Source organism: Scyliorhinus torazame, chromosome 11 (assembly GCF_047496885.1).
Source record: "Scyliorhinus torazame isolate Kashiwa2021f chromosome 11, sScyTor2.1, whole genome shotgun sequence".
NCBI lineage: Eukaryota > Metazoa > Chordata > Chondrichthyes > Carcharhiniformes > Scyliorhinidae > Scyliorhinus > Scyliorhinus torazame.
The window spans coordinates 231,241,300-231,264,088 of NC_092717.1; the positions used below are offsets into that span (position 1 = coordinate 231,241,300).

The window sequence follows — 22,789 nt, forward strand, 5'->3', positions numbered from 1 at the left end:
CACGCAGACAAAGGGAGAATGTGCAGACTCCGCACAGACAGTGAACCAATGCACTACTGTACGTAAAAGTGGTGCCATTTCAGTTAGAACGTTGAGAGTTCAAACCCATCTACACACATAGGTTAACATGACATTTCAGTGAAGTGCTCTGGCAATGTTAGATGTTCTGCTTGCCTACACGGGTGGATATGTTTGAAGAATAGTACCCTTCCCAATGTTTTATTAAAGTTTTTTGATCAAGCAAAAACAAAAATTTCCTATTTTACAACTTTGTAATAATATATACATCGTTTTTTAAATAAATAATATTCTAACTAACGGCAACTGCCAACAACAGAATAAGAAACAACAGAAATAGTAACAAAAATAGTAACTTCGTAAAATCTAATATAAGTAACGAGTATATAAACACACACACAACCCCTGAGGACCCAAATGAGCCCCCCCCCCCCCCCCCCCGGGTTGCTGCTGCTACCTTTCCTATTTTCCCTTATCGCTCTGCGAGATAGTCGAGGAACGGTTGCCACCGCCTGGTGAACCTTGAGCCGAACCTCTTAGAGCGTACTTTATCCGCTCCAATTTTATGAACCCTGCCATGTCGTTTATCCAGGCCTCCACGCCCGAGGGTTTAGCTTCTTTCCACAGAAGTAGAATCCTTCGCCGGGCTACTAGGGACGCAAAGGACAAAACATCGGCCTCTCTCGCCTCCTGCACTCCCGGCTCATCTGCAACCCCAAATATAGCCAACCCCCAGCCTGGTTCGACCCAGACCCCCGCCACCTTTGAAATCACTTTTGCCACACCCACCCAGAACCCATGCAATACCGGACATGACCAAAACATGTGGGTGTGGTTCGCCGGGCTTCCCGCGCATCTCCCCCACCTATCCTCCACTCCAAAAAATCTACTCGGCCTTGCTCCAGTCATGCGCCCTGTGTAGAACCTTGAATTGTATCAGGCTGAGCCTGGCACACGAGGACGAAGAGTTTACCCTACTTAGGGCATCAGCCCACAGCCCCTCCTCAATCTCTTCCCCCAGCTCCTCCTCTCATTTTCCCTTCAGCTCCTCTACCATCGTCTCCCCCTCGTCTCTCATTTCCCTATATATATCTGACACCCTACCATCACCCACCCATGCCCCCAAAATCACTCTGTCCTGGATCTCTTGTGCCGGGAGCTGTGGAAATTCCCTCACCTGTTGCCTCACAAATGCCCTCACTTGCATATAGTGAAATGCATTCCCAGGTGGCAACCCATATTTTTCTGTCAGTGCTCCCAGACTCGTGAACGTCGCGTCTAAGATTTAAATCCCCCATCTATCCTTCCCGGGACGAACCTATGGTTGTTCCTTATCAGGGACCACACTGAGGCACCCGTCACTCCCTTATGTCGTCTCCACTGCCCCCAAATTTTCAGAGTTGCCACCACTGCTGGGTTTGTGGTGTATTTTTTCGGGGAGAACGGTAACGGCGCCGTCGCCAGTGCTTTTAGGCTAGTTCCCCTACAGGACGCCATCTCCAGTCTTTTCCACGCCGCTCCTTCCCCTTCCCTCATCCACTTACATATCATTGACACGTTGGCGGCCCAATAATAATCACTTAGACTCGGCAGTGCCAGTCCCCCTCTGTCCCTACTGCGCTGCAGGAACCCCCTCTTTACTCTTGGGGTCTTTCCAGCTCACACAAGGCTCATAATACTCTTGTCCACCTTCTTAAAAAAGGCCTTTGTAATCAGTACAGGGAGGCACTGGAACACACGAAGAAACCTCGGAAGGACCACCATTTTAACCGCCTGCATCCTGCCCGCCAATGACAGGGGCGCCATGTCCCACCTCCTAAAGTCCTCTTCCATCTGCTCTACCAGTCATGCCAAGTTAAGATTATGCAAGGTTCCCCAGTTCCTGGCCACCTGGATCCCTAAATACCGGAAATCCCTTGTTACCCTCCTCAACGGTAAATTGTCTATTCCCCTGCCCTGTTCCCCGGGGTGCATCACAAACAGTTCACTCTTCCCCATATTCAATTTGTATCCTGAAAATTCTCCAAACTCCCTGAGTGTCTGCATTATCTCAGGCATCCCCTCCACTGGGTCCGCGACATACAACAACAAATCATCCGCGTATAATGACGCCCGATGATCTTCTCCTCCTCTAAGTACCCCCCTACACTTCCTAGAGCCCCTCAGCGCTATGGCCAGTGGCTCAATTGCCAACGCAAACAGTAACTGGGACAGGGGACATCCCTGTCTTGTACCCCTATATAGTCGGAAGTGGTCAGATCGTTGCCTATTTGTAATCACACTTGCCACCAGGGCCCTGTACAGGAGCTGAACCCATCTAATGAACCCCTCTCCAAATCCAAATCTCCTCAGTACTTCCCACAGGTAGTCCCACTCCACTCTATCAAATGCTTTCTCTGCATCCATTGCCACCACTATCTCCGCCTCCCCCTCCGGTGGGGGCATCATCATCACCCCCAGCAGCCTCCGTATATTAGCATTCAATTGCCTCCCTTTAACAAACCCCGTTTGATCATCATGCACCACCCCAGGGACACGGTCCTCTATCCTCGTCGCCATCACCTTGGCCAAAAGCTTGGCATCTACGTTCAAGAGGGAAATAGGCCTGTATGACCCGCACTGCAGCGGATCTTTGTCTCTTTTCAGGATCAGCGATATCGTCGGGGGTAGTGTCCCCCTTTCCCTAGCCTCATTAAAGGTTCTCGTCAGAAGTGGGGCCAGCAGGTCCACGTATTTCCTATAGAACTCCACCGGGAACCCATCCGGTCCCGGGCCCTTCCCTGCCTGCATGTTCCCAATTCCTTTTACCACCTCCTCCACCTCAATCTGCGCTCCCAGTCCTGTCATCTCCTGTTCCTCAACCTTCAGGAACTCCAGCTGGTCTAGGAAACGCATCATTCCCTCTTTCCCTTCCGGGGGTTGAGCCTTATATAGCCTCTCATAAAATACCTTAAACACCCTGTTCACCCTCTCCGCTCCCCGTTCCGTCTTTCCCTCCTCGTCTCTAACCCCCCCCGATCTCTCTCGCTGCCCCCCTCTTCCTAAGTTGTTGGGCCAGCAGCCGGCTCGCCTTCTCTCCATATTCATACTGCACTCCCTGTGCCTTCCTCCATTGTGCCTCCGCCTTACCCGTGGTCAGCAAGTCAAAGTCCGTGTGCAATCTCAGTCTTTCCCTGTATAGCCCTTCATCTGGAGCCTCCGCATATTGCCTATCCACCCTCAAAATCTCCCTCAACAATCTCTCCCTTTCTTTACCCTCTTGTTTCCCCTTATGGGCCCTTGTGGAGATCAGCTCCCCTCTAACCACCGCCTTCAGCGCCTCCCAGACCACTCCCACCTGGTCCTCTCCGTCATCATTAATCTCTAGGTACCTTTCAATACATCCCCTCACCCTTACACATACCCCCTCGTCCGCCAACAGTCCCATATCTAATCTCCAGAGTGGGTGCTGTTCCTTTTCCTCTCCTACTTCCAGATCTACCCAATGTGGGGCATGATCTGAAATGGCTATAGCCGAATACTCCGTTCCTGCCACCTTCGGGATCAGCGCCCTTCCCAGGACAAAGAAGTCTATCCGGGAGTACACTTTGTGGACATGGGAGAAGAAGGAAAACTCTTTACTCCTTGGCCTAGTAAATCTCCAGGGATCCACTCCTCCCATCTGCTCCATAAAGCCCTTAAGCACCTTGGCTGCTGCCGGCCTCCTCCCGGTCCTAGATCTGGACCGGTCCAGCCCTGGGTCCAGCACCGTGTTGAAGTCGTTCCCCCCCCCCCCCCATTACCAACTTTCCCACTCCAGGTCCGGGATGCGCCTCAACATACGCTTCATAAAGTTCGCGTCATCCCAGTTCGGGGCATATACATTCACCAGCACCACCGCCTCACCTTGCAATCTGCCACTCACCATCACATATCTACCCCCACTGTCCGCCACTATGGTCTTTGCCTCAAACAATACCCGTTTCCCCACCAGTATTGCCACCCCTCTATTTTTCGCATCCAAGCCCGAGTGGAATACCTGTCCCACCCATCCTTTTCTTAATCTGACCTGATCCGCCAGTTTCAGGTGCGTCTCCTGAAGCATGACCACGTCTGCCTTTAGCTTCTTTAGGTGTGCAAGTACCCTTGCCCTCTTAATCGGCCCATTCAACCCACTCACGTTCCACGTGATCAACCGGGTTGGGGGGCTCTTTTACCCCCCCCCCCCCCCCCCCCCCCCCCCCTCGTCGACTAGCCATCCCTTTTTTAGACCGGTTCCCACGCACCCGCTTATCCCCCCCCCCCCCGACGGCGCCCTCCCGTCCCGACCATCCCATCCCGTAACAGCTCCCCCTTCCCCTTAGCAGCAGCAACCCAGTTAACCCCCCCCCCGGCTCGATCCCTCTCTAGCTTAGTTGCTCCCCCCATATTGCTTCCGGAAGTCAGCAAACTCTGGCTGACCTCGGCTTCCCCCGTTTATCCTTAGCCTCCCATCATGTGAGGCCCCCTCCTTCCTGCGCCCCCTTTTCCCGCCACAATTTTCATAGCGCGGGAACAAAGCCCGCGCTTCCCTCTCGGCCCCTCCCCTGATGGCGCAGCTCCCTCTCTCCTTTCCCCTCCCCTTCCCCACCGGCGCCCACATTTCTTCGTGTCCCCCTCCTTCGAGGGGAAAGAAAATTTTCCCCCATCTGATTCACAGTCCCTTGCCACCACCTCACCACTTCATTTCAAACACTCTTTCTCCAATCTAGTCCAACTTCTCCTCTTCAATAAATGTCCACGCCTCTTCTGCCGTCTCCAAGTAGTGGTGTTTACCCTGGTGTGTAACCCACAGTCTTGCCGGCTGCAACATTCCGAACTTCACTTTCCTCTTGTGGAGCACTGCCTTGGCCCGATTGAAATTCGCCCTCCTTCTCGCCACCATCCGCACTCCAATCCTGATACACGCGGATCACCGCGTTCTCCCACCTGCTGCTCCGTGTCTTTTTCGCCCATCTCCCTGTCCTTGTAGCGGTGGAACCTCACCACTATTGCTCGAGGTATTTCTCCTGCCTTTGGTCTTCTCACGAGGACTCGGTATGCTCCCTCCACTTCCAGGGGGCCCGTCGGGGCCTCAGCTTCCATTTAAGGTATGGAGCATCGTACTCACATACACCCCAATGTCCGCTCCCTCTGCCCCTTCGGGAAGACCCAAGATTCTTAACTTCTTCCTCCTCGAGCTATTTTCCAGGGCTTCCAGTCTCTCCATACACCTCTTATGCAGTGCCTCGTGCGTCTCCGTCTTCACCACCAAGCCCTGTATCTCGTCCTCATTTTCGGCAGCTTTTGCCTTCACTCCACTGAGCTCCATCTCTTGGGTCTTCTGCGCCCCCTTTAACCCCTCAATCGCCTGCAGCATCGGCGCCAGCACCTCCTTCTTGGGCTCCTCCACACATCGCCGGAGGAACTCCTGCTGTTCCAGGCCCCATACCAACTGGCCGCCCTCCGCCGCCATCTTGCTTCTCACTTCCCTTCTTTGCCGCTGCTCCAGAGGATCCTCCGCAATCTGGCCACCATTATCTCTTCTGTCCATTCACATCCGGGGGGACTCCCTTCTATGTCGCCTCACAGTGGGTTTAGCCTTCGAAAATTGCCGTTGGGGCTCCCGATAAGAGCCCAAAAGTCCTATAAAACTGGAGGTGCCGAAACGTGCGACTTAGCTGGTCATCGCCGCACTCGGAAGTCTACCCTTCCCAATGTTAAACTGCATCGTCACAAATGGGTCAACTCTCCTTTCACGTTCGTTTTATTGTTCATGCTAGGAACTTGCTGAAATCAAATTGAAATTCCTCAATAGTGAGTAAACCACAAAGTGGTTGTGATACTGTTGACACTGAATTACTGGATAAGTAAGTTTTCAAGAAATCCCTCTAATTATAATTTTCCCGTTCTCAAGGAAGTGAAATAATTCAAGAAATGTACAGAAGCATTTGGAATTATGGGTTTCCTCCGTGTGCTCCGGTTTCCTCCCACAGTCCAAAGACGTGCAGGTTAGGTGGATTGGCCATGCTAAATTGCCCTTGGTGTCCAAAAATGTTAGAAGGGGTTATTGGGTTATGTGGATAGGGTGGAAGCGAGGACTTAAGTGGGTCGGTGCAGACTCGATGGGCCGAATGGCCTCCTTCTGCACTGTTATGTTCTAATGTTTTAAAATTAGAGCAAGATAATATTTTTTCCTGGAGGGCTGGTGTAGGAAGACTTTGAGGCCACCTGCCAGCTGGAAATGGGGCATTAGAGAGTAGTGGACAATGGCTTACAGTCCTATTCGTTCTAGCCACTGCAATCGTTTCATGAACCTTTTGTTTGGCAGGAGTGCCTGCCTGAGTTGGGCAATAACTCCATTTAATCTGCTAATTGTGATCTTATGAACTACATAGCACCGTTTGCCAATTTAGAACAATACTGTACAGAACATGCCCATTGCGTGCTTTTCTCAGTATCAGCTGGCAGTCCTGCCAAAGAGGAGTTGGTGAGTTTTTCTGAATTTATGTGGGGTTGGGAGGGTGTGAGAGCTGTTTTAGACTTCACAAACCAGTCTGGCCTGCTGTTTCTTCTCAGCCGAGAGGCTGCACAGTGATGCAACCACCAGAGATGGCAGAATGGCCCAGGGAGCTAGCTTTTCGACTGCAGGCCACAGATTGAATGCTGAGGAGGTCTGTCCCCCAAAATGAAATGGACTGGACTTCCTACGGGACTATTTGGCAGGTGGGGATGGGTGCCAGTGGGCAGAATGTCACAGCTGGTTGCCCAAAGTCTGCCTGGGAAAAAAATCTACCCTTCTATTTGGAAACTCCAGGTGAGTATGCAGGTTCTCCATGCCCCATTTTTGTTTAATCAAGATGAGGACAGAGGGCTCTCTCATTCCAGGCAGACATCGTTGGGATCCTGCGCTATACGCAGCACGGGTACACTGTCAGCTAGGTTAATGATTTGAAGTTACTTAATCTTAACTCATTCAATTTCAGTTCTCTGCTGCCATTTGGGGAAGAACACTTTGCATCAGTTGATGTGGATCCAAAGCCAGATCCACTGTCCTATCTCAGTTTAATTTCTCCTCAGTTCATATTTTATGTATTGTGTGCTATGAGCTAAAATGTTAATTGTGATCTGACACCCCCATCGAAGTATTTATTGCTTTTTTTTTAAAATTATAGTTGACCACAGCCGTGTTAAACTTCAGAAAGCAGACAATGATTACATCAATGCAAGTCTCGTTGTCATGGAAGAAGCTGAGAGAAACTACATTTTAACCCAGGTAAGTACATGTCGAAAGAGTCACATAAGAGTGATTGTTGGCAGAGTGTGATTGGGAATACTGCAATACTCCATTTCAAGTCGTCTTGAATAGAGTAGTTTTGTCATAAGTTGTTAAAAAAATTGCTGCCCATTTATTTATTTTAAGTACTATGTACTCTGTTATAAAATAATCTGGAACCAGTTGCAATTTTTTTTTTTTTTTTGTGACTATTTACATAATTATCAATCAATGAAAGGGCTTTTAAAATATATTTTTATTAAAGATGTTCCAATCTTACAATACGTTTTACAATAAAACCCATATTACCATAACACAAAACCCCCGACCAATCATGCCCACCTCATCCACCAACATAGAAAAGACAATGGACAAACTAAAAAAAATAACAAAACCCCCACGCCCTCTGCCCTGGAAACTGCCCGTGACTAATTCCTTAAAGTAGGTAATGAATGGCTGCCACCTCCAGTAGAACCCTTCCCTGGACACTCCAGGTACAAGAATTAATTAGGCCACCCAACCATACCGAGGCACTACAAGGCCATAAGACATAGAGGCAGAATTAGGCCACTCGGCCCATCGAGTCTGTTCCGCCAAACAATCATGGCTGATATTTTTCTCATCCCCATTCTCCTACCTTCCCCCATAACCCTTGATCCCCTTTATGATCAAAAATCTATCTATCCCTGTCTTAAAGACACTCCGTGATTTAGCCTCCACAGCCTTCTGCGGCAAAGAGTTCCACAGATTCACCACCCTCTGGCTGAAGAAATTCCTCCTCATCTCTGTTTTAAAGGTTTGTTCCTTTAGTCTGAGATGGTGTCGTCTGGTTTCTAGTTTTTCCGACAAGTGGAAACATCCTCTCCACATCCACTCTATCCAGGCCTCGCAGTATTCTGTAAGTTTCAATAAGATCCCCCCCGCATCCTTCTAAACTCCAATGGGTACAGACCCAGAGTCCTCAACTGTTCCTCATCATGACAAGCTCTTCCTTCCAGGGATCATTCTTGTGAACCTCCTCTGGACCTTTTCCAGGGCCAGCGCATCTTTCCTTAGATATGGGGCCCAAAACTGCTCACAATACTCCAAATGGGGTCTGACCAGAGCCTTGTATAGCCTCAGAAGTACATCCCTGGTCTTGTATTCTAGCCCTCTCTACACTAGGTAGAGACAAAGACCTCCATCCCAGCAGAACTCACCCTCCGGACAATCAGCAAGGAGAAGGCAAGCATATCTGCCTTCACTCCCGCCTGCAGCCCCGGCGAGTCCATCTGCCTGCAGCCCCAGCGTGGCTATCTGCCTTCACTCCCGTCTGCAGCCCCGGCAAGTCCATCTACCTTCACTCCGTCTGCAGCCCCTGCGAGTCCAATAGCCCCAAATTAGCCACCAGAGGACGAGGCTCCAGTTCGATATTCCGAATCGCCGATATGGTTTTGAAGAAGGAGACCCAAAAGCTTCCCAGTTTGGGGTAAGACCAAAACATGTGTGTGGTTGGCCGACCCACCAGAACACTGCTCAGACCTGCCCTCTATCTCTGGTGGAAAAAAACACTCAAACCTAATTTTGGTCAGGTGCGCCCTGTGCACCACCTTCAGCTGGACAATGAAGGAGTTGTTTCACTATTCTTTAAAACTTGTGGTTTAGGTTTTGGCACCTCCCCACTTCACCAACCCCCAGCCTCATCCACCCTTGGAATGTGTTGTCAGCTTAGGCGTTTGGTCCGTGACCAGGAGGAAAGTCAGCACCGGCAACCTGGTCATTTAAGGGATGAAACAAATTAACATGGGAAATCGATCTTGCAAAAATATGTGGATTATATCTTTGGATATATATTGCTGCTTTATTTTAGAGTAATCAGGGAAAACAAAACCTATTCTCTTTGGTTCTTTGCCACATCACTAGGAATGGAGACGATACATTTACATGATGTTTTATTTCTTTCATATATATCTTGTGTATTGGGACCAAAAATCTTGAGCTGGGAACACATCTCTTGAAATTATATACATTTAAATGTGAGAACTCGCTTCAGTATAGGTTATTTAGATTTAGTTTGGCAGTACAGAACTTGAGTATTGCTAGAAAATGATATTTTGTCAAAAGTTTTCATCTTGCACTCACAAGACAATCCCGAGAATATAATGTTGGGTGGCACAGTGGTTAGCACTGTTACCTCACAGCTCCAGGACCCGGGTTCAATTCCGGCCTCGGGTCACTGTCTGTGGAGTTTGCACTTTCTCCCCGTGTCTGCGTGGGTTTCCTCCGGGTGCTCTGGTTTCCTCCCACAGTGCAAAGATGTGCAGGTTAGGTGGATTGGCCATGCTAAATTGCCCCTTAGTGTCCAAAAGGTTAGATGGGGTTACTGGGTTTACAAGGTGGAGGCGTGGGCTTTAAGTGGAGTGCTCTTTCCAAGGGCCGGTGCAGACTCAATGGACCGAATGCCGTCCTTCTGCACTGTAAATTCTATGGGTCTATGAATCCAAAACTGTGCCGGGTAGGTTGATTGGCCACACTAAATTGCACCTTAATTGAAAAAAAATGAGCACTTAAATTTTTTTTTTTAAACTATCAATGTCAGGGGAAATAACTTTATACAGTACAACAGGAGCATGTTGATTGGTTGGCAGATGGACTCTGAATGGTAGAGGTGTTGACATGGAGAATTCACCAGTAGACGACTGACGGTTAACCGCCAAGCATTGTTTAAAATTTAAACTTTGACTCTGATTGGTCACGGTGAGATGACCAATGAATGGCTACCACTTATTTTGTTTCGCTGAAACAGGTGCAATGTGTAATCAGGTTATTTTTGCCTGCAAAGAACAGAACCCTGTGTATTAATGTATGTAACGTCCAGTACACACACGCTGCACACGGGGAGCCTGACAAGATTATTTAGCAAATGTTCAATTGCAAATCGCATCTAATGTCTTGTTTTGTAAGGTCGAGTATGGTCTATACTTTGCCTGTTGCAATTTCAAATAGTGCTTGGCAGTTAGCTTTCAATCGCCATCAACTGTTGCATTCTCCATGGCAATACCTTTACAGTCAGAGTCCACTTGGCAGCTAATCAACATCCTCCTCTCATACTGTATAAAGTTGTTGTTTCTCCTGACATTGGTATTCTTTTAATTGTCCTGATGAGTGCAGGATAGAAGGCTTCGACAAAATGTCTTTTTTCAGCAATCCTCAAGTTTAGATTAAAATAGTGGTTTACAGGAGTGTATCTATCACTTAAAATGGGGTATTCCTGCAATTTCAAAATTTGTGCTTATTCGTACAAACCATTCCTACAAACCTATTACAAATTACCAAAAGCCATGAGAAGTATATTATCTGCTTGCTGTCCGTGACTGCAGAAGTGCATGGCCTATGTTGAGTTTGGCAGTCATGTCTCTCAGAGTTGAGAATATCTGCAAAGCAGTGGCTAGCACTGCCGTCTCATGGCACTGAGGACCCGGGTTCGAAACCGGCCCGGGTCACTTTGTGTGGAGTTTGCACATTCTCCCCGTGTTTGCGTGGGTCTCACCCCCACAATGCAAAGATGTGCAGGACAGGTGAATTGAACATTCTAAATTGCCCCTTAATTGGGGAAAAAAAAGAATTGTGTGCTCTAAATTTATTTTAAAAAAAGAGAGAATATCTGCAAAGAAATTCCAAACCTATTGTTTTTCACATAGAATGAAGTGAAGTTGGGCCACTCCAAGAAATAATCCAGTGAGTTATTTAAGAGAACACCAGTCTAGAAAGTGTTGAAGTTCCTCATAATTTCTTAATTTCAATTACCTTGGAACATCTGACTACTTAACCATTAAATTTTGTAACCCTCCAGTACTCATCAATATTGAGGACAAGGTATTGAAATGGTCAAGTCGTCAATTGTTGCAATTCCTTTTAGCAGGAAGATTTACTGCCCATTGATGTTAAGCTTGCAACAGTACCAGCATTCACAATTGCAAGAATGTAGTCCGGGTAGTAATTGTGATTATACAGTCCAGGAATTCCTTTGGAGCTGCGCCCATTCCACTTGTATAGACCAAAGTCATGTCAGTGACAAGTGCTTGGTACTGCAGTGCTCTGTGGCACCGTGCCAATTCAACAGACCATCCAGATCTTCATTGACTCTAATGGAAGTGACTTTTCATTCATTTACGAAGCAGCGGAGTCCAGTGAATTATATAAACTGAATGAAGTGGGATCAGAGTGCTTTAATCGTGGAGAATCAATGGAACAATGTGCTACAAAGAAATGGGAGGAAAACCTGCTCTTGTTATACAATCCATCTCAGTAAGATTCCTTTTTAAATAAAAAAAAATGATTTGATCTGCTCTCCTGACAGCTGACTGGTGCTGATATATTGTTTCACAGGTGCCACAGTCTCTGGTGTCTTGTGCAAATGATCATTCTTCAGATGAAACATAACAGGGCCATGCCTGCAGGGAGTTTTCTGATTGAGGGCATCAGCTTTCAATAGATGCTGTTTGCACAAGGTGCCCAATACACATATATACATATAGGGGCTGGTTTAGCACAGTGGGCTAAATAGCTGGCTTGTAATGCAGAACAATGCCAGCAACGCGGGTTCAATTCTCGTACCAGCCTCCCCGAATAGGCATCGGAATGTGGCGACTAGGGGCTTTTCACAGTAACTTCATTGAAGCCTACTTGTGACAATAAACGATTATTATTATTATGCATACAGACGCTACTTTTTTTTCTTTTCTTAAAAATAAATTTAGAGTACCCAATTCATTTTTTCCAATTGAGGGGCAATTTAGCGTGGCCAATCCACCTAACCTGCACATCTTTGGGTTGTGGGGGCGAAACCCACACAAACACAGCGAGAATGTGCAAACTCCATGCAGACAGTGTCGCAGAGCCGGGATCGAACCTGGAACCTCGGCGCCGTGAGGCAGCAGTGCTAACCACGGTGCCACTGTGTTACCCTCTCAAACAGACACTTCTAATACTCTTCATTGTGTATTGGTACGGGGCAAAGTATCTAATGTGGGGTTAATGGCCTGACTGTTATCTACTCCAAAACATAATAGGTTTCAACCAGGGGCCTCATTAGTCATCCAGAAACCGCACTAAGTGAGAGTTGAGGTGTCTGAATTCCTTTCATTAAAAAGCTGTTGAATCTTTTTAAAATATTTTTTTATTCTCTTTCACATTTTCTCCCAAATTTACACCCAACAATAATCAGTGATGAATGTAATGTCAATCCCCATATCAATAACAACGATCCCATCCTCCCACCAAACCCCAAACATTGGCCCGCATGTTAACGTAAACAAATGATAAAAAGGAATCGGGTATCACCCATAGTCACCATCAACACATACAGTCCCCCTCCTCCCAGCCCCCCCTAATGTTCAATGTAATCCAATTCTCGAAAGTGCATAATGAATAACACATCTTCTACCCCCTCAAATAGCCAGCTCATCCTTGCCCTCGAAAGGTGCGCTCTATACACCACCTTCAACTGTATCAGTCCCAACCTCTCTCACGAGGTGGAGGCGTTCACCCTCCGGAGCACCTCACACCAGAACCCCTCCTCCATATCCTCTCCCAACTCTTCCTCTCACTGCCTTGATCCCTTCTAGCAGCGCCTTCTCCTTCTCCAAAATAGCCCTGTAAACCGCTGATACTACCCCCTTCTCCAGTCCCCCTGTCGTCAGCACCTCCTCCAGCAATGTGGTAGCTGGCTCTACTGGGAAGCTCTGTATCTCCTTTCTGGCAAAGTCTCAAACCTGCATGTATCTAAATATTTCCCCCTGCTCCAGCCCACACTTTGCTCCCAGCTCTTTCAATCTTGCAAAAGGACCCCCATGAAATAAATCTTTTAAGTGTCCTAATTCCTTTCTCCTCCCATCTCTGAAAATTTCCATCCCAGTTCCCTGGCTCAAATCTATGCTTCCCCCAACCCGAAGTGTTGTCAAAACTGCCTCAAAATTATCAACAAAGCTATTACTACCGGACTCCCTGAGTATCTCCCGAGGGCCGTCAATCCCGACCCCCTGCCCAAACTTTCTTCCATTCTGACCCATTGGGAGTCAAACTCTCTGACCGAGCTCCGTACCTTCTCCACATTCGCCGCCCAGTAATAATAAATCGGGTTCGGAAGACCCAAACCCCCTGCCTGCCTTCCTCTCTGTAGTAGCACCTTTTAAATCTGGCCACCTTTCCTCCCCATATGAATGAGTTATTCATACCTTCAATCTCTCTAAAAAATGACTGTGGTAGGAAAATCATCAGGCATTGAAAAATAAACGGGAATCGTGGCAGCACATTCATTTGTGTCACTGTTTGACCTCCGAAGAGAATATTAACTCTGGGAAAACCACATATTGCTGTCTATCATCTTTCCATGAAACAGGCAGCAGCCAAAGGAGCTCTGTCCAAGTGCAAATGCCTTGCCCTCATCCCTAAATGCCCACGACCATCAGAGCAGATCTAAACTCTGCAGCCCTGCTGTATTCAGTCGTGAATGATGGTGGATAATTAACTCACTGGAGTAGGAGGCTCGTTCCATTTCTGTCTCCTACAGTGGCTCCCACAGATGCCAGTCTTCAGCCAATTCGATTCACCCTACGTGATATCAAGAAACAGCTGAAGGCACTGGACAATATGAACCCCGACAATATTCCGGCAATAGTACTGAAGACTTGTGTTCCAGAACTTGCCGCGCCCCTGGCCATAGAATTCCTACAGTGCTGAATGGGACCATTTGACCCATGAGTCTGCACTGACATTCTGAAAGAACATCCTACCTCTGCCTACTCCCCCGCCCTATCATCACAACCTCACCTAATGTGCACATCTGTGGACCGCGGGAGGAAACTGGAGCACTTGGAGGAAACCCATCCAGATGGGGAGAAAGTGCAAACTCCACAGTCACCCAAGGCCGGAATTGAACGTCGGACCAGAGCTCTGTGAGGCAACAGTGCTAGCCACTGTGCCACCATGCTGCCCTAGTACAACCGCAGCACCGGCAATATGGAAAATTGCCCAGGTATGTCCTGTACACACAAAGCAGGACATCCAACCCAATGAATCACCACCCTGTTATCTCCATCAGTAAAGTGATTGGAGTGATTATCAACAGTGCTATCAAGCAGCACTTAGTTAACAATAACATGCTCACAGGCACTCCGTTTGGGTTCCGTCAGGGTCACTAGGCTCCTGACCTCATTACAGCAAAACTGGAGTCAATGGGAATTGGGGAAAACTGCATTTGTTGGAGCCATGCCTAGCACAAAGGAAGATGGTTGTTGGAGGTCAGTCATCTCGGCTTTAGGATATCGATGCAGGAGTGCCTCGGTAGTGTCCAGGTAGGCCCAACCATCTTCTGTTGCTTCATCAGTGACCTTCCTTCCAACATAAAGTCAGATGTGGGGATGTTCGCTGATTGTGCAATCATCAGAGAACCATGTTCAGCAGCCACTTGACTGCATGAATGGAGCTCCATCAACACTGCAGGGTAACCATCCAGGACAAAACAAACCTGCAGTCTTCGACAAACATTCGCTCCCTCCTCCAGTAATGCACAGTAGCAGCAGTTTGTACCATTTACAAGATGCACTGGAGGAACTCACCCAGGCTCCTTGGGCAACACCTTCCAAGCCTATGCCCACCACCATCGAGAAGGACAAGGGCAGCAGGTACATGGGAACACCACCACCTGGAAGTTCCCCTCCAAGTCGCTCACCATCCTGAGTTTGAAATATATTGCTTTCCTTCACTGTGACTGGGACAAAATCATTGACTCCCTCCCTGGTTGCACAGTGGGTGTAAGTACACCACATGGACTGCAGTAGTTCAAGAAGGCTACACACCACCACCTTCCCAAGGGCAGTAAGGGATGGGCAATTTTATTTAATCTTATCTTGAGTTTGCTGTACAACCTATTCACACAGGTTTGGAACACTCCAAATTTTAGCGATGGGGAAAATACTCCATTTGTAAAGGGGGAAAGCAAAACACTCTTCTGTTTATTTTAAAAAAAAGATATAACATTTTTAAAGTGAGAATAGATGGTTGACATTCACATCAAGTCGATGGTTGTGTTGAGTCCATCATGCAAGATTGCAAGAGTTGAAACCTGCAGTGGAACTGTTGGCAGCAACTTTGCAAGTGGGTGCATGGATGCCAGGAGTTGGTGAAAGTAAATCGGTTAGCTCTCGCAACCCCGCTGATTTTCCAACTGCAGATTCGAGTGAGGTTTATTCGCACAATACACTAACTCACCCACAGCCAGGCTGCAAGAATTTTTAAAAAATACATTTTGAGTACCAGATTCATTTTTTCCAATTAAGGGGCAATTTTGTGTGGCCAATCCACCTACCCTGCACATCTTTGGGTCGTGGGGGAGAAGCCCATGCAAATACGGGGAGAATGTCCACAATGACCCAGGGCCCGGATCGAACCTGGGGCCTCGGTTCAGTGAGGCAGCAGTGCTAACCATTGAGCCACCATGCTGCTCCCAGGCCACAAGAATACGCCACCTTCTGCACCACCATTTCCTGTATGGCAACATCGGTTTATATTTCAGCTCCAATATTTTACTTTCATTTTGCACATAATCTTTATTATCACAAGTAGGCTTACATTAACACTGCAATGAAGTTACTGTGAAAAGCCCCTAGTCGCCACATTCTGGCACCTGTTCGGATACACTGAGAATTCAGATTATCTAATTCGCCTAACAGCACGTCTTTCAGGATGGGTAGCGAGAAGAGAAATCAGGGCAGTTTAAATTAATCCCCTCTTCTCCGTAATGATGTGGATCACACACTTATTGCCTTGTGCTGATCACATTTCAAAAGTGAATGAGTCACTTGTTGTGATGGTTCAGTGCTAAATGAGCCCAGGTGTTGGAAACAACTTATAATCACCACCGGGGCATGAATAGGTCTCAAGTCATTTGTGGCCTGTTAAACTCTTCTAGGGGAGAGAGAACTCCCCATCTTTATAAAATTATATCACTGTTACAGCTGTAAATCTTTTAATCGGGAAACTGTTCAGATCTCAAAATAAATTTACACTGGAGCAGAAAATTATTTTGTGGGCACCTTCCACAACTACATGAAGTTGTCAGTCTCAGACAGATTTCCCTGTGCAATATTTCCCTCCTTTTGAAACAAAGCGACTTCTGTGCCACAGCTAGGAGTCGAGGCTCGAACGTTTAGTAAATATCTGATCAAACGTATAAACGTTTGCATTGATTTTTTTTTTTTGAAAATCTTTTTATTGGCTTTTCTCATTTATAAACCGTTGTTACTTATATACATTACATTTTTCTTGGCCATGCTAATTTGCTTTATTTTACAGAGCAGTTTGTTTTGTCCTTCATTTGACTAACTGTGCGTACATTTTGCTGCCCTCTGGATCGGCGTATGATATATCCCCCCCCCCCAATCATTGCTTTCGGCACCCTTCCTCTTCTCTTGTGGTTTCCCAATTTTTCTCCCGCCCCCTTCTCCCCCGGGTTGTGCAGTCCTTTGTTTCTTCATCTTTTTTTCTTCCCTGGCTTACTCCTCGTTGCTGGCCTCGAACAGGTCTTGCAACAGGCCGACGAACTGCGCCCAAGTATCCAGGAAGCCTTCCTCTGACCCTCGGATGGCGTACTTAATCTTCTCCAGGTGGAGAAATTCCGAAAGGTCAGCAAGCCAGTCTGCAGCTGTGGGTGGTGCTGCCGATCGCCAGCCGAGCAGGATTTTCCGGCGTGCGATTAGGGAAACGAAAGCAAGGGCGTTGGCCCCCTTTCCCATGTGTAGCTCTGGCTGCTCCACTACCCTGAAGATTGCCACTATTGGGCATGGCTTCACCCTCACCCCCACAACCTTGGACATTGCCTCAGAGAAGGCGGTCCAGAACCCAGCAAGCTTGGGGCAAACTCAAAACGTGGGTGTGGTTGGCCGGGCCCCTCTGGCACAGTTCACATTTGTCTTCCACCTCCGGGAAGAACCTGATGATTCGGGTTCTGGTCAGGTGCGCTCCTGTGCACCACTTTGAGCTGCATTAGGCTTAGCCTTGCGCAGGAGTAGGTGGAGCTCACAGTGCTGCGCTCCAGAATCCCCATCCCACCTCTGTCCCCAGTTCGTCCTCCCATTTTTGTCTGGTCCTGTCCAGTGGTGTTCGGGCTCTGTCCAGTAGCTGTCCCTATATTTTCCCACATAGGCGTAAGCACCCCCTTCTCGCTGCTTGTGCCTATCAGGTCTTCTAGAAGTGTGCTTTCTGGGGCCCCGGGGTACCCAACTGTTTCTTTGCGGAGGAAGTGCTTTATTTGGAGGTGTCTCCATTCCTGTCGTCTTGATAGTTTCCACTTCCTCGTCAGTTCGTCCAGTGTCGCCACTCTACGCCCTACATAGAAGTCCCCGTCCCGTGTGCCCCCGTCCCGCCTCCTGTCTTTTGAAGGTGGTATCTAGCATGGCTGGGGGAATCTGTGATTGCCGCAAATGGGGGCCATAAGGGACATTTTGGTTATCCCGAAGTGCTGTCTCAACTGGATCCACGTTCTCAGTGTGGCCGCTACCACTGGGCTTGTTGTGTACCTTGTTGAGGAGAATGGGAGTGCTGCTGTGGCCAGGGCCTGGAGGGTTGTTCCTTTACAGGATGCCTCCTTCATTTGTACCCAATCTGTGTCAGGTTCTTGTCCACATCCCCTCACTTTTTCTGCCGTTGCTGCCCAGTGGTAGTATTGTAGGTTCGGTCGAGCCAGGCTCCCTCTGATTTTCCCTCTGCGGTGTCGGTTTGGGAATTCTCAGGTTCTTGCCCCCCCCACACAAAATCCATGAATAGCCTGTCTATGTTTTGGAAAAAGGCCTTGGGGATGAAGATGGGATGGATGTAAACAGGAAGAGGAGCCTCGGCAGCACGTTCATCTTGATCGTCTGCACTCTTCCCGCCAGAGAGAGTGGGAGTGAGCCCCCACCGTTGAAGGTCTTTTCTTACTTCCTCCACCAGGCTGGTCAGGTTCCACTTGTGGATCTGTGTCCAGTCTCTGGTTATTTGGATCTCCAGGTAACGGAAGCTGTTCTGGGCCGTTTTGAACGGGAGCTCCTTCAGCTCTGTCCTTTTGGGTTCACTGGAAATGTCTCGCTTTTGCCCAGGTTAGGTTTATAGCCTAAGAAGGTTCCAAACTCTTTCAGTATTTGCAGTATAGCCTTCAGTCCCTCCTGTTGCTTTGAGACATAGAGGAGCCGGTCATCTACATAGAGCGAGTCTCTGTCTCCTCTCCGGATTCCCTTCCAGCTTTTTGTGTCCCGCAGTGCTATCGCCAGGGGTTCGATCGCTAATGTGAACAAGATGGGGACGAGGGGCAGCCCTGTCTTCCTCTCTGTAGCTGGAAATATTCAGAACTGGTGCTGTTAGTTTGACACTCGCTTTGGGAGCGTTGTACAGGAGCCTCACCCAGACAGTGAATCCCGCTCCTAGCCCAAACCGTTCCAGTACCTCGGAGGTAGCTCCATTCGGCTCTGTCAAAGGCCTTTTCTGTGTCCAGGAAGACAATCACCTCTGGTGTTCTCTCCCCAGGGGGGGGTCATTATCACAGCCGCCTGATGTTCGCTGTGAGCTCCCTACCCTTGACAAAGCCCGTTTGGTCCTCTGCGACCACCTCTGGTATACAGCCCCCCAGCCTTTTGGCCAGGAACTTTGCGAGTATTTTCGCATGCACATTCAGCAGTGAAATGGGTCTGTATGATCCACATTTTGACAGGTCTTTATCTTTTTGGGGTATTAGCGAGATTGTGGCCTGCGTTAGCGTTGGGGGCAGGATACCCCCTGCCAGGGAGTCAGCGAACCTGTCCCTTGGGTGTGGGGCCAGGACAGGTGTGAATTTTTTGTAGAAGTCCGCAGGGAACCCGTCGGGTCCCAGTGCCTTCCCCGCCTGCATGGAGTTGATGCTCTCCATGATTTCTCCCAGGTCTACTGGTGCTTCCAGCTCTCTTTCTTTCTCCCCCCCCCCCCCCCCCCCCCCCCCCATCTGTCTTTCCCCCACCACTGGCAGTTCCAGTCTGTCTAGGAACTGTTTCACTCCCGCATCCCCGTCTGGGGGTTCGGAGGCGTACAGTCTCCGTGGAAGGTCTCGAATGCCTGATTGATCTCCTTGGGCTCTGTTACCAGCCTGCCTTTGCTATTCCATACCTGCGCTATTTCCCTTGTAGCTGCCTGCTTTCTCAGCTGGTGAGCCAATAGGCGGCCAGCCTTGTCACAGTGTTCGTAGAAGGTTCCCCGTGTCTGTAAGGGGAATAGACAGGCGGTTCTGCGGACGCAATCGAGATTCCAGGATGTATGTTGCCTCCCTGGTGCAAGGGTCAAGGATGTCTCGGAGCGGCTGCAGGACATTCTGGGAGGGTGAACAGCCAGCTATCGTGGTGCACATAGGCACCAACGATATAGGTACAAAATGGGACGAGGTCCTACAAGCTGAATTTAGGGAGTTAGGAGTTAAACTAAAAAGTAGGACTTCAAAGGTAGTAATCTCAGGATTGCTACCAGTGCCACGAGCTAGTCAGAGTAGGAATGTCAGGATAGCGAGGATGAATGCGTGGCTCGAGAGGTGGTGCAAGAGGGAGGGATTCAAATTTCTGGGACATTGGAACCGGTTCTGGGAGAGGTGGGACCAGTGCAAACCGGACGGTCTGCACCTGGGCAGGACTGGAACCGATGTCCTGGGGGGGGGGGGGGGGGGTGTTTGGGCTGTTGGGGAGAGTTTAAACTAATGTGACAAGGGGATGCAGGAAGTTGGAAGGTAGTAAAACAGGGACAGAAACAAAAGGCAGCAAGGGGGAAAGTGTAAGGCAGAGAAGCCATAGTCAAAAATCAAAAAGGTTGACAGTACAAGGTACAGTGACTGAGGGGAGCTCAGTGAATAGTACCAGGAATACTAAAAGGAATAAAACGGGAAGTGAAAACATTAATGGTAAGCGACGGGGCAGGTTGTTACATGAAGATATGGGTTCAACGACGAGGAAAATTAGGAGAAAGGTTAAGAGGAAATATAACTTTGGAGAGGTTACTGATCGAGGTGTTAAGATTCAGAACAGAGGTAAAAAAAGCCAACATAAGTGTACTTTACCTGAATGCTCGTAGTATTTGGAATAAGGTAAATGAGTTGATGGTGCAAATCATTGTGAATGACTATGATTTAGTGGCCATTACTGAAACATGGTTAAAGGATGGTCACGACTGGGAGTTAAATATCCGAGGGTATCAAACTATTCGGAAGGACCGAGTGGATGGTAAGGGAGGTGGTGTAGCTCTGTTATTTAAGGATGACATCCAGGCAATAGTAAGGGATGACCGGTGCTATGGAGGATTAGGTTGAATCCATTTGGGTGGAAATCAGGAATAGTAAGGCGAAAAAGTCACTGATAGGAGTAGTCTATATGCCACCAAATAGTAACATTATGGTGGGGCAGGCAATAAACAAAGAAATAACTGATGCATGTAGAAATGGTACAGCAGTTATCATGGGGGATTTTAATCTGCATGTTGATTGGTTTAACCAGGTCGGTCAAGGCAGCTTTGAGGAGGAGTTTATAGAATGTACCCACGATAGTTTCCTAGAACAGTTTGTAATGGAACCTACGAGAGAACAAGAGGTCCTAGATCTGGCCCTATGTAATGAGACAGGATTGATTCAGGATCTCATAGTTAGGGATCCTCTCGGAAGGAGCGATCACAATATGGTGGAATTTAAAATACAGATGGAGGGTGAGAAGGTAAAATCAAGCACTAGTGTTTTGTGCTTAAACAAAGGAGATTACAATGGGATGAGAGAAGAACTAGCTACGGTAGACTGGGAGCTAGTTTCACTTTATGGTGAAACAGTTGAGGAACAGTGGAGAACCTTCCAAGTGATTTTTCACAGTGCTCAGCAAAGGTTTATACCAACAAAAAGGAAGGACGGTAAAAAGAGGGAAAATCGACCGTGGATATCTAAGGAAATAAGGGAGAATATCAAATTGAAGGAAAAAACATACAAAGTAGCAAAGATCAATGTGCTAAATTGGGGGAAGGCTAATTATGACAATATTAGGCGGGAACTGAAGAACATAGATTGGGGGCGGATGTTTGAGGGCAAATCAACATCTGACATGTGGGAGGCTTTCAAGTGTCAGTTGAAGGGAATACAGGACAGGCATGTTCCTGTGAGGAAGAAAGATAAATACGGCAATTTTCGGGAACCTTGGATGACGAGTGATATTGTAGGCCTCGTCAAAAAGAAAAAGGAGGCATTTGTCAGGGCTAAAAGGCTGGGAACAGACGAAGCCTGTGTGGCATATAAGGAAAGTAGGAAGGAACTTAAGCAAGGAGTCAGGAGGGCTAGAAGGGGTCATGAAAAGTCATTGGCAAATAGGGTTAAGGAAAATCCCAAGGCTTTTTACACGTACGTAAAAAGCAAGAGGGTAGCCAGGGAAAGGGTTGGCCCACTGAAGGATAGGCAAGGGAATCTATGTGTGGAGCCAGAGGAAATGGGCGAGGTACTAAATGAATACTTTGCATCAGTATTCACCAAAGAGAAGGAATTAGTAGATGTTGAGTCTGGAGAAGGGGGTGTAGATAGCCTGGGTCACATTGTGATCCAAAAAGACGAGGTGTTGGGTGTCTTAAAAAATATTAAGGTAGATAAGTCCCCAGGGCCTGATGGGATCTACCCCAGAATACTGAAGGAGGCTGGAGAGGAAATTGCTGAGGCCTTGACAGAAATCTTTGGATCCTCGCTGTCTTCAGGGGATGTCCCGGAGGACTGGAGAATAGCCAATGTTGTTCCTCTGTTTAAGAAGGGTAGCAAGGATAATCCCGGGAACTACAGGCCGGTGAGCCTTACTTCAGTGGTAGGGAAATTACTGGAGAGAATTCTTCGAGACAGGATCTACTCCCATTTGGAAGCAAATGGACGTATGAGTGAGAGGCAGCACGGTTTTGTGAAGGGGAGGTCGTGTCTCACTAACTTGATAGAGTTTTTCGAGGAGGTCACTAAGATGATTGATGCAGGTAGGGCAGTGGATGTTGTCTACATGGACTTCAGTAAGGCCTTTGACAAGGTCCCTCATGGTAGACTAGTACAAAAGGTGAAGTCACACGGGATCAGGGGTGAGCTGGCAAGGTGGATTCAGAACTGGCTAGGCCATAGAAGGCAGAGGGTAGCAATGGAGGGATGCTTTTCTAATTGGAGGGCTGTGACCAGTGGTGTTCCACAGGGATCAGTGCTGGGACCTTTGCTGTTTGTAGTATATATAAATGATTTGGAGGAAAATGTAACTGGTCTGATTAGTAAGTTTGCAGACGACACAAAGGTTGGTGGAATTGCGGATAGCGATGAGGACTGTCTGAGGATACAGCAGGATTTAGATTGTCTGGAGACTTGGGCGGAGAGATGGCAGATGGAGTTTAATCCGGACAAATGTGAGGTAATGCATTTTGGAAGGGCTAATGCAGGTAGGGAATATACAGTGAATGGTAGAACCCTCAAGAGTATTGAAAGTC

General features: G+C 48.0%; 1 protein-coding gene across 4 annotated transcripts in view; it reads left to right on the forward strand.

Moving 5' to 3' along the window:
- The window catches only part of ptpn2b (protein tyrosine phosphatase non-receptor type 2b), a 101,353-nt gene that overhangs the window by 24,657 nt on the left and 53,907 nt on the right, over positions 1-22,789 (forward strand). For all 4 annotated transcript variants that reach the window (XR_011933486.1, XM_072468430.1, XM_072468429.1 and 1 more), the window contains exon 3: positions 7,191-7,291. Coding sequence is in view for 3 of the 4 variants with exons in the window: in XM_072468430.1 (XP_072324531.1) it covers positions 7,191-7,291 (101 nt within the window). In the remaining variant the exon portion in view is untranslated. The remainder of the gene's footprint in view (positions 1-7,190; positions 7,292-22,789) is intronic.